Raw genomic sequence first — 11,762 nt, 5'->3', positions numbered from 1 at the left:
AGAGATTTTGGGGTGGGGTGAGAAATCTTTTAATAAAAATGTTGACTATTAAGAAGTTGTACTCTGTCTGTTTGGGCTCGGAGGAGGGGAATTACTCGAAGCAGCGAGAATTATCTGGAGGTGGGATCTTCAAGGGCATCAGGCAAAGAATTGCCTGTGTACATAATTCACCTATATACATAATCCACCTGAAACGTCTGTGCAGTCTCAGTTTTGCATATTTTGTTATATTTATTAACCTTTCTAATATCTGAGACCCAAGGCAGCTGACAATATTGTCAGACTAAACATCTAGAAATAACTGAAATGTATGAAAATTCTTGAGTAAAACCACAATTTACAATACAGGAAAAAAAACTGTCCGAATGTTATCCTGAGTAAAACCATCTTCAGCTACCTTCTAAACATCAAAAGTGAGGGGGCAGGCACACCTTGGAGGGAGGGGGAATTGCATAATTACAGAGCTGCCCCTAAACATCTTGTATCCTCTTCATCCACACAGGAAGAAGAGTTTGGATTTATACCCCACCTTTCTCTCCTGCAAGGAGACTCGAGGTGGCTTACAAGCTCCTTTCCCTTCCTCTCCTCACAACAGATACCTTGTGAAATAGGTGGGGCTAAGAGAGTCCTGAGAGAACTGTGACTAGCCCAAGGTCATCCAGCAGGAATGTAGGAGTGTAGAAACATCTGGTTCACCAGATAAGCCTCCGCCACTGAGGTGGAGAAGTGGGAAATCAAACCCAGTTCTCCAGATTAGAGTCCACCTGCTCTTAACCACTACACCTTGCTAGTATTCTCCCGCCCTTTAATTCTGTTGATCTTCACAACATTCCTATGAGGTGGGTTAAACTGCCAGGCCTAAATGTCAGCCGGTGACTTTAATAGTAAAGTTTTTAATCAGAGTCACTCCTTTAAAAACTGCATAAAGTTCTTTTCACAGAAGTAGCTTTGGGGCACTGTTATGGTAAACTTGGCATTTGCTCCTCAAACAGTAATTATACCATGGAATACACTGCCATTGGACGCAGTGATAGCTCTTTGCACAGATGACCTTCAAGGGGGATTAGACTTGTTCAGGGAGGAGAGGTCCATCATGGCTTCCAGCCATAATTACTCAAAGGAACCACCGGGCCCAGAGGCAACATCAGGCCAATAGTCGCTGTTTCCCATTTGTTGCTTACTGTGTGAAGCTAGATGATTCGGGGGTGTCCAACTCTGGCACTTCAGATGTTCATGGACTACAGTTCCCAGCAGGGGATGGTGGGATTGTGGTCCATGAACATTTGAAACGCCAGAGTTGGACACCCCTGAGTGGTCCATGGCTCAGATCCTGTAGGGTTGTTCTTAGGTTCTTCGGCCTAGTTTGCCGATCAATGTTTACTTTAAGATACCAGTAGACGTTGGTCAAAGTCATCAGCTCAGTGGTGGGATCCAAAAATTTTAGTAACAGGTTCCCATGGTGGTGGGATTCAAACAGTGGCGTAGTGCCAATGGGGCTGGGCGGGGCACGACGGGGGCATGGCCGGGCATTCTGGGGGCGGGGCATTAATAATTTCTCTGTTACTGTAAAAAACTCTTACTGTAAAAAAAAAGTTCCTAATTTCCAGCTGGTATCTTTCTGTCCATAATTTAAACTCATTATAGCAAGTCCTATCGTCTACTGCCAACCGAAACAACTCCTCTAATTGGCTGCCTGTCAAATACTTAATACTTTCATATACTTAATTTTGTTTCTAGAAATCAAAAGAAGGAGACTTTCCTTAAACAAGGAACTTTACCATATGCTGCATTCAAAAAGTCTGTCTGCAACCCCTATTTCAACATCCTGGACTGGACAACACAGAACTGGAGTGTACATACTAACAGTAAACAACAGGAATTTCTTTTTGAAAGCAGGGTTGCACGGGTAGTGGAGAATAATCCCCTTCCATGTCAAGTAATCACATCTATGGAGTCAAGAGGTTGTTAGGGGTGGTCATTTTTGATTAACATCTATGCTTAAAACTTCTGCTTCCGATCTTTAAGGCGGCCGACAAAGCATTGATTAAGAACCAACGCATCTCCGGAAATCATATAAAACACCACCACCGTGAGCAAGGAGGACAGTCAGCAGAATAAAAATATAACTGCATTAATTTGTAGGAAGAAGAGTTTGGATTTATACCCCACCTTTCCTGTAAGGACACTCAAGGTGGCTTACGAGCGCCTTTCTCTTCCTCTCCCCACAACAAACACGAGGTCGGTGGGGCTGAGAGAGTTCCGAAGAACTGGGACTAGCCCAAGGTCAGCCAGCAGGAATGTAGGAGTGCGGAAACACACCTGGTTCACCAGATAAGCCTCTGCAGCTCAGGTGGAGGAGTGGGGAATCAAACCTGGTTCTCCAGACTAGAATCCACCTGCTCTTAACCACTATACCACACCAGCCTGAGACAGCATACGGGCTGTTTGAAAAGCACCTACTTTGGCTTGAGATCTAAATGTTACATGAGGATGAGGTGGACCTCAATAGTAGGGAATGCCAAAACTCAGAGCCGCTGTGGAATGCTCATACAGAAACCAACGGTCCAGACAAAACTAATTGGAAGCCAAAGATGAGCTTTTGGACTAGTGTTAACATTCCCTAAGTAGGCTACTCCAGTTAGTATCCAAGCAGCCGCCTTCTCAATCCTGCGTATTCTCCAGAAACTGCTGGGTTGATATTATCATCCCACTATATCTTTTATTAACATGTTCAATTTCTTAGGCTGGGGTTCTTTATTCTCAGGGTACGAACGATGGGTTCTTGGCCTCAGAAGTATCTTGGGTCCGAGCGCCTCTTATTTATATCTAAATATGTGTTTATTTTCAGTTACCTGATAAATAACAACAGAGCGCTGGATAAAAGTTAGCTGAGCTCTCGTTACAATCTTTTCCTCTTCCTTTTTCTCTCTTTCTCACAATACTAGAACCAGGGGGCATTCATTGAAAATGCTGAAGGGAAGAATTAGGACTAATAAAAGGAAAAACTTCTTCACGCAACGTGTGATTGGTGTTTGGAATATGCTGCCACAGGAGGTGGTGATGGCCACTAACCTGGATAGCTTTAAAAGGGGCTTGGACAGATTTATGGAGGAGAAGTCGATCTATGGCTACCAATCTTGATCCTCCTTGATCTCAGATTGCAAATGCCTTAGCAGACCAGGTGCTCGGGAGCAGCAGCAGCAGAAGGCCATTGCTTTCACATCCTGCACGTGAGCTCCCAAAGGCACCTGGTGGGCCACTGAGAGTAGCAGAGTGCTGGACTAGATGGACTCTGGTCTGATCCAGCAGGCTAGTTCTTATGTTCTTGCAAAGTACCACATCCCCACATACGAGAGTCAGGCTCTGCCGATCTGCCCTCTTCCGCATCTCTCAAACATTCAGATCTCCTACATTACAAGAAACTCTCCTAGCAACTGGGCTGCTGGAAGCATTCCCATGGCAACCGCATCCTCCGGCAGTTGACTACCAAGTGAAGGAGCATCTTGGTTGTATCCCACACCTACAGTAGGGAGGGTGACAGTTTGTATCCTGGGAGTGGGGGGAGAGGTGCCTGTCAACATCTGGGGGAGGGAGGCGTTGTTGGGGGTCAAGTGTTCTGGTAGGCATATCCTCCAGATATAACCTCCTCCCTTATGCAATGGGATTCTGAAAAACTAGTTGACAACCTAGCGGTTTTGTATCTTGTTCAAACTTCTCTATTGTTAGTGGGCCTGAAAATCAAAAGACTCAGACCTCCCCGTCCCTAAGACTGAAGGGCCCATATACTGTGGGGCAGGAGCTTGGTTATACACGCCCAGAAAAGCATGCTATATATTGATGGTATTCAAGCTCATGGCAACACAGCTCAAGCATGAAAAGCAGTGAGCCTGTGGGGGCTCCCATGAGAGCGGATCTCTCTTAAGGTTACCAACGTCCAGGTGGGTCTCGGAGATCTCACCCATGGGCATACCAAGCTAGATCAGGAGCAAATGGGGAGAGGGCCCTTCAGCTGGCTCATGGGCCTGATAAGACCGCTCAGGGGGCCACCTCTGATCCCCCAAGCCACACGTTTACCTCAGAGTACACCTCCCAAAGTGGCCATTTTGTCCAGGGGATGATCCTCCGGATCATCCTGCAGTGGTGGCGAACCTTTGGCACTCCAGATGTTATGGACTACAATTCCCATCAGCCCCTTCCAGCATGGCCAATTGGCCATGCTGGAAGGGGCTGATGGGAATTGTAGTCCATAACATCTGGAGTGCCAAAGGTTCGCCACCACGTTGGGATCTCCAGCCACCAACTGGCAATACTAAACCAGACAGAAGGGAGTTCTGGTTCTTTGTCAGGGCCTACCCTCTCCCACTTTCTGTGTCCAGTATCCATATTTCTTTTCTCTCTTTCTTAGTTCCAAAATGGAGGACAGGTGTGAATCTCCCGACAACCCTCCTCATCCAGATGAACCAGCCCCAGAAGGCATCACACCAAGGTTATCAGAAGACCTGGCACAGTTCCTGGTGAGCACCATGGCTGGCACTGCCAAAGTGGTCCAGGTAGCTGTTAAAGCACAGAAGTCTGCACAGGTACTTTCCACATTTCCGGCCTCTAAATCTGGTAATGAATGGGGTAGAGCAGAGTGAAGGGGAGGAGATATTCTGTGTCTCAAAACACCTGTGTGTGTGTGTGGGGGGGGGGGGAGGCCTTTCTGTCACTTAATCAGAGGTGGGATCCAGCAGGTTCTCACAGGTTCCTGAGAGTAGGTTACTAATTATTTGTGTGTGCCGAGAGGGGGTGACTAATTGGTGGTTTTGCCACGTGATTTTTGCCTTAGTTTTTTTTTTGCCTCTCAGCAGTAGCGCGCAGAACTTGAAGCAGTCTAGCAGGAGGTGCACCGGCGTGCGTGGCAGCCTGCGCCGGTGTGCATTCGTTTCCCGCCCTTGCCACAGCCCCACCCAGGAATGCCCCGTCCCCAGAATGCCCGGCCACGCCCCCGTTGTGCCCCGCTCAGCCCCATTGGCACTATGCCACAGTTTGAATCCCACCACCATGGGAACCTGTTACTAAAATTTTTGGATCCCACCACTGGCTATAATGTAAACAACACTTGGCCAGCCCCTTAAGACGAATCCTCAGTAAGGTGGTACGGTAAGGTGGTCAGGGATGTACCACTTCAGGCTGCTCATATGACTGAAAGTACACACAAAATAATCCCCACCCACCCCAAAAAATGGTGCAATCCTAAACAGAATTACACCCTTCTAAGTCCGCTGAAGTCAATGCACGTAAGGTTGTGACTCTAGTCTAAGGGAAGAAGGCTTGCTAGATCTCTCTCTGTCATGATAACAGGAAGGATGCTTTAACCCTTCAAAGGGAAAGAGGGGCCCCTTCCGCACACGCAAAATAATGCATTTTCAAACCACTTTCACAACTGTTTGCAAGTGGATTTTGCCATTCCGCACAGCTTCAAAGAGCACTGAAAGCAGTTTGAAAGTGCATTATTCTGCATGTGCGGAATGAGCCAGGGTCTGCAAATGGACTGTGTGGAAAAGAGCTGACTCCCTTGGTTCACGTTCCTCTGTCTAAAATTCAACCTTTCATTGGAGATGCTCAGGAGGCAGCCGGAATCTGGAAGCTTCTTGTCAAAACTTGGCAATTAGGCTTAGGGAAATGTGCATTCAACCCAGACTAAAGGACACGATGCGTCCAAGGTTGCCTAGATATTTAAGATGTTGGCTTTTAGGTGAGCCGGCAAACGCGGTCTGTTCTCAGAGGACAAACGCGACAGCTTTCATGTTTAAGATGCCAGCTTACTGCTACATTTTCAGGTCTCCAAGCCTTGGGTGGTTGCGTGACGTTTTGTCTGCCTTCTTCTCCAGCTGGCTTGTTTCCATGCAGAGCAGTCATTGGGTCAGGCCCAGATGAGCTACGTAGCGGCACGAGGCCTGTGTGAAAGGCTCGCGGGGCTGCTGGGTCTCCCTGACTACCAAAGCCTCTTTCAACACACGTCGCGTCCCCCAATGCCCTATTCTGAATTCTGCACCGTCATCCGCAGCGCAGAAAATGGTAAGCCGCCTCTCTGCCTTCTCTGGAGAAAAATTCCTCCTTCTCCTGTGTTTTTTGGACGCATGAAGCTGCCATAATACACCATCTCTGTCCCTTTAAGGGAGCTATTGGGCCATACACTTTGAGAAGAAAATCACAGGCCCTGCAAATTGTGTTTCAGAAGTATACGCCTTAATTCCTTTGAAGCTTGTCTTCACTTTTGATATGATTAAGTTCGCCTTAAGTTGGTGATCCTCAGCAGCATTTCAGACTCGGAAGGCTGGCTAGTATGGTTGAGAGCCAGCGTGGTGTAGTGGTTAGGAGCAGGTGGATTCTAATCTGGAGAACCGGGTTTGATTCGCCACTCCTCCACCTGAGCGGCGGAGGCTTATCTGGTGAACCAGATGTGTTTCCGCACTCCCACATTATTATTATTATTATTATTATTATTATTATTATTATTATTATTATTATTATTATTATTATTATTATTATTATTATTATTATTATTATTATTATTATTATTATTTTATTTGATATACCGCCCCATCCCCGAAGGGCTCTGGGCGGTGTACAGCATAAAAACTACATAAAATCATCGTAAACATCCATAATTATAATAAAAACAGCAGTTGTTATATCCTAAGATGGCGTCCCACCTGAACCTGCCCTTAATCACTACACCACGTTGGCTCAAGGGAGGAAGAGGTATTGAACAAGACCCAGATGCAGTGTTTGAATAATTTTTAATTGCCATGTTCACTCAAATTGGACAGGGTTCGGGGGACACGTCTCCCATTCCTGCTGGGCTAGTCACAGTTCTCTCTGAACTCTCTCAGCCCCACCAACCTCACAAGGTGTCTGTTGCGGGGAGAGGAAGGGAAAGGAGCTTGTCAGCCACCTTGAGTCTCCTCACAGGAGAGAAAGGGGGGATATAAATCCAAACTCTTCTTCTTCTTCATTAGCACCAGGCTCTAACCAACTAATCAAACCAGCTAGTTTATGTCCCTTTGGCCATAGTCTATTCAGCCCTGCCCATTTCTCTCCTTGATTCCCTCCAGCTTAATTCACGCAGGGACTCTTAACTGTGTTCCTCCAATCCATGTTTCTGTTTACAGCCCTTCTACATCCCAAGCCAGGATCCCCATCTGGAAGGAATCTCAGCCCCGGCTCGGAATGCAGTTGCCTGTGAGTTATCCGGAGCAGAAGCTAGTTAGAGAGCGGGAGGAGTTTGCTGAGCTCACTGTCGGCTCCGTTTCTTCCCCTCTGATATCATCCTTTTCTTCCAGGCCGGACACTTTAGAAGGCAGTTGCCTGTTGACAGGAGGGATTCACGAACTGCGATCGTTTCGGTCTCCTGGCATCAGTGAAACGGTGAGCGGAATTGCATCCGCCCCTGAGAAGCGGACACAAGCACAGGACACAACAAGGGTCTCAAACGTTCCCAGGAGTCACAATTCAGCACTGCCATTAGCCAGCACTGAGGGAAATGCACTCTGTGCATGATCAGACGCACTGTTATTCCACAGCACAGAAAACCAGTTGAGGGCAAAGCGCGTGCTCATGGGACCTAGTCCTCCTATGAAAAAGAGTTTGGATTGATATCCCTCCCTTTCTCTCCTGTAAGGAGACTCAAAGGGGCTTACTATTTCCTCCCCCCCCCCCAACCAACACCCTGTGAGGTTGGTTGGGGCTGAGAGAGCTCCAAAGAGCCGTGACTAGCCCAAAGTCACCCAGCTGGCATGTGTTGCAGCGCACAAGCTAATCTGGTTCACCAGATAAGCCTCCACAGCTAACGTGACAGAGCAGGGAATCAAACCTGGTTCTCCAGATTAGAGTGCACCTGCTGTTAACCACTACACCACACTGGCAAAGAGCTTCCGGCTGAGACGTACTTGACCCCCTGGGACGAGATGGGGTAGGGGGGTACCATCTCTATGATGCTCAACCCATCCTTTCCTTTTTCCCGTACAGGATGAGGAGGTGGCAGACGAAGAGGAGTGCCGGTGTCTGCACATTCGAGGGCGAAACCCTTCCCGGCACAAACAAGTATATCTCCCTCTCGCCAGTGGTGGGATCCAAAAATTTTAGTAACAGGTTCCCATGGTGGTGGGATTCAAACAGTGGCGTAGCGCCAACGGGGCTGGGCGGGGTATGATGGGGGCGTGGGCGGGCATTCCGGGGGCGGGGCATTAATAATTTCTCTGTTACTGTAAAAAACAAGTTCCTAATTTCCAGCTGGTATCTTTCGTCCATAATTTAAACTCATTATAGCAAGTCCTATCGTCTACTGCCAACAGAAACAACTATTTCTCCTCTAATTGACTGCCTGTCAAATACTTAATACTTTCAAATACTTAATTTTGTTTCTAGAATGCAAAAGAAGGATACTTTCCCTAAACAAGGAACTTTACCATATTATTAAAACATGTTTTTAAAACAGCCCAACAGGGAGAATTATCCCGTTTTCTACTAACCAGCCACATAGGAAACAACAGGACTTGATGATTTTTGGACCTAATGGAATTTCTAATGGAAAAGCAGACCCAATTAGTAACCCCCTCTTGGCACACACAAATAATTAGTCACCTACTCTCGGGAACTGGTGAGAACCTGCTGGATCCCACCTCTGCCTCTCGCCCACTTATGGCGGTTAACTCCTAGAGGAAGTACCAGGGCGGGCTGGAAGTCATTTTCAATTCAGGGGTCTGCAACCTGTGTCTCTCCAGATGTTCATGGTCTACGATTCCCATCAGCCCCTGCCAGTATGGCCATGCTGGCAGGGGCTGATGGGAATTGTAGTCCATGAACATCTGGAGAGACACAGGTTGCAGACCCCTGAATTAGATTCTACAGAGCAAGGACTGTCCATGGTTATTTGCCATGCCCTCGTGAGAAGAAGACATTCTTCCATTCTAAAGCCCCTCTGGTATGTTCCAAACATTCCTGATCCTATTCCTGTCCTTTACCCCCCAGGTGGAGGCCGTCCTTCTAGAGGATCAGATGAGGGGCACGTATATGACCCAGCGTCGTCGCTCACCCCGGCGGTCCCCCTCCGGTGGCATGGAGGGACTTTCCCCGCTAGTGTCCGAGCAGGACCTCAACGTTATTCAGGTACCCATCTGCCAGGCACAGGAAACCGGGGAGGGAATCACTAGGAAGAAGAAGAGTTTGGATGTATATCCCCCCTTTCTCTCCTGTAGGAAACTCAAAGGGGCTTACAATCTCCTTGCCCTTCCCCCCTCACAACAAACACCCTGTGAGGTGGGTGGGGCTGAGAGAGCTCCGAGAAGCTGTGACTAGCCCAAGGTCACCCAGCTGGCGTGTGTGGGAGTGCACAGGCTAATCTGAATTCCCCAGATAAGCCTCCACAACGCAAGCGGCAGAGCTGGGAATCAAACCCAGTTCCTCCAGATCAGCATGCACCTGCTCTTAGCCACTACGCCACCGCTGCACCAAACAGAATGGGGAAGGCAGTGGGAGAGGGTGGGCTTGTTGTGACTGAGGATGCTAACCCTACACCCCACACTTCCTGCCTGCCTGGCCCTATGGTCCGTCCCTTATTTGCCCCAGGACTTCGTATGTCTCTCTATTCTCTGTTACAACCACTGTAGCAACACTAAACAAGAAACAGAGCAGGTTTCAGCATCAGATTCGGGGAGAGGGGCGGGCTTTCGAACTCCGCACTGCTTCTCATTTCCTCCCCTCCTTACACTACAGCCCCTGATCTGCTGCCCCTCCCGCCAAGGTGGGGCAGGCAAGTTCCTGAGCAAAGTGACCTGGCGCAAGGATCAGCTTCTGCGCGAGAATTCGGACAGCGACACTGACCAGCCGGAGAACTCCGCTAAGGAGACCGTGTAAACTTGACCCTCCCCCTCCCCCCACTTGTATTCACAGAGCATAATAAAGATACGGCTTAAACCCCACTCCTCTATGTCTCTCCCCAAGTCCTGGACAGCTGAGCAGGGAGAAGATTCACAGAGCAGTCTCGAGGCCCCTGAAGGCAGAGGCAGTCGGCCACTGGCACCACTGTACCACCTCCAGTCTGTTCCCCTAAAACCCACTTATTTATCGCAAAGTGCCAATGCGGCAATTTAACCTGAATAACCCCCTCGAGCAGGGGCCAGCCTGCTGTAGCCTCCAGCAAGTCCCACGTGTGCCGCTCTGTGCCTGTCTAGCATCTCTGCCCCCCCCCCCCCGCTCCCCCGCAGCCACCTGGAGCACAGGCATCAGGCCCGCCAGCCGAATCCTCCCTGCTCGCTGAGGTGCACGTACATCAAGTCCAGCAGCCCAGGCCAGCCTAGATTTTTTTAATTATTTTATTTATTTATTATTGGTTTTATATACCGCCCTCCCCCTGAGGGCTCAGGGCGGTTCACAATGTGTGTGTGTGTGTGTATGGGGGGGGGGGTGCGATTCTTCCCCACATGACGAACTCTGTGCATAATAATTTATTTATTATTGGTTTTATATACCGCCCTCCCCCTGAGGGCTCAGGGCGGTTCACAATGTGTGTGTGTGTATGGGGGGGGGGGGAGTGCGATTCTTCCCCACATGACGAACTCTGTGCACGCGTGCCCACAGAGAGGGCTCTGAGTGCCACCTCTGGCACCCGTGCCATAGGTTCGCCACCACTGCCCTAAAGGGTTCCAGCACAGGCCTGGGGCCAGGTAAAAGCCTGGTAGGGGATCCACGTGGGTCACAGCCACAGCAGCATCCATAGCAATTGATATCCCACCCACAAGACATCACGGGGGGGGGGGGGGGCAACAGCAAGTCTGAGATGAAGAGGGGATAATCAACAAATCACAGGGCAGCAGCTCCAGGGATTTGGCTCTGTGGGGTGTGGGGGCCCCACCTGTAGCGCACATCCCACCCCTTGAAAAGCATAGGTCTGTGCCAAACACAATGGGGACAGCATCTCCCCACCCATGAGATTCAAATCAGCGCCGCCTGAGCGTAGAGCCCTTGAGGGGAAATGGGACCCCCCCAGACAGGTGGCATGGGGAGAGCAAAAGGGGAAAAGGCCTGAGCACGGATGCACTATAGTACCAGGGCAGGCCCAGGGCCACTCCCATTGCTGGTGGAGCAGAGGGGGATGCCGGAACAGGGGCCAGCGCAAGGCCATGGGTTACCACCAACAGCCCCTCTAAGCACTACCTGCTCTCCATGACCCTAAGAGCCAGAGGGTGCATCAAGGTGTCCCAGAGCCCCCACCAGCCCCTCCAAGTGCCGCTGACCTGGGGACACAGCATCCCTCCCTCCAAGGTAAGTCCCCAACCATTGCCTCTTGGTTGCTACCCACCTGGAAGAAAGAGCAGAGGGATGTACCATGTCGCAGTGGACTCCGTGCCCTGGGGGCAGCTTCAAGTCCCCCTCTTCCCTGGGGATAGAACTACTCAACACGCATATAAAGAAACATCATGTGAACAATGCACTCAGTGTAATGTGTGCTCAGTGTAATTTGTGGACAAGGACCTTTCACCCTCTTGGAAAACTGCACGCAAACACGTGCCCTGTTGCTGAGCCACCAACAAGCTACCGTTATAGTGGCAGTGCCACCAACACTGTTCCACGCAACAGGATCAAAGGTGCAAAACAAATCCCCTCTCTAGTTCTGTCATCCTTTCACATGTGAAATTTCATTTCCTCGCCGTGGTTGCTGATTGGCTAGCAGGATTCCTCCGATTGGTCCATAAGAGAAGAGGCGGGGTCCAAAAGAA

At 49.4% G+C, this 11,762-nt stretch overlaps 1 protein-coding gene across 4 annotated transcripts; it reads left to right on the top strand.

Moving 5' to 3' along the window:
* The first annotated feature begins 1,751 nt into the window (after nt 1–1,751).
* On the top strand, nt 1,752–9,958 carry LOC125444672. 4 transcript variants are annotated; one of them, XM_048517240.1, is made up of 8 exons: nt 1,752–1,865; nt 4,406–4,580; nt 5,874–6,060; nt 7,158–7,227; nt 7,329–7,413; nt 8,011–8,088; nt 9,016–9,153; nt 9,760–9,958. In XM_048517240.1, exons 2-8 carry the CDS (start codon nt 4,413–4,415, stop codon nt 9,898–9,900), a joined length of 867 nt encoding a protein of 288 aa, XP_048373197.1. In that variant the 5' UTR covers nt 1,752–1,865; nt 4,406–4,412; the 3' UTR covers nt 9,901–9,958. The 4 variants fall into 4 exon arrangements, with proteins under 4 accessions (XP_048373197.1, XP_048373195.1, XP_048373194.1 ...); XM_048517238.1 differs by having other exon boundaries at nt 1,769–1,852; nt 8,014–8,088; XM_048517237.1 differs by having other exon boundaries at nt 1,769–1,852.
* Nucleotides 9,959–11,762: the final 1,804 nt, after the last annotated feature.

The sequence above is a fragment of the Sphaerodactylus townsendi genome, linkage group LG15 (genome assembly GCF_021028975.2).
Source record: "Sphaerodactylus townsendi isolate TG3544 linkage group LG15, MPM_Stown_v2.3, whole genome shotgun sequence".
NCBI classification, from domain to species: domain Eukaryota; kingdom Metazoa; phylum Chordata; class Lepidosauria; order Squamata; family Sphaerodactylidae; genus Sphaerodactylus; species Sphaerodactylus townsendi.
Note: the sequence above shows the minus strand (reverse complement) of the source record. Positions and strands in the feature narration are given on the sequence as shown.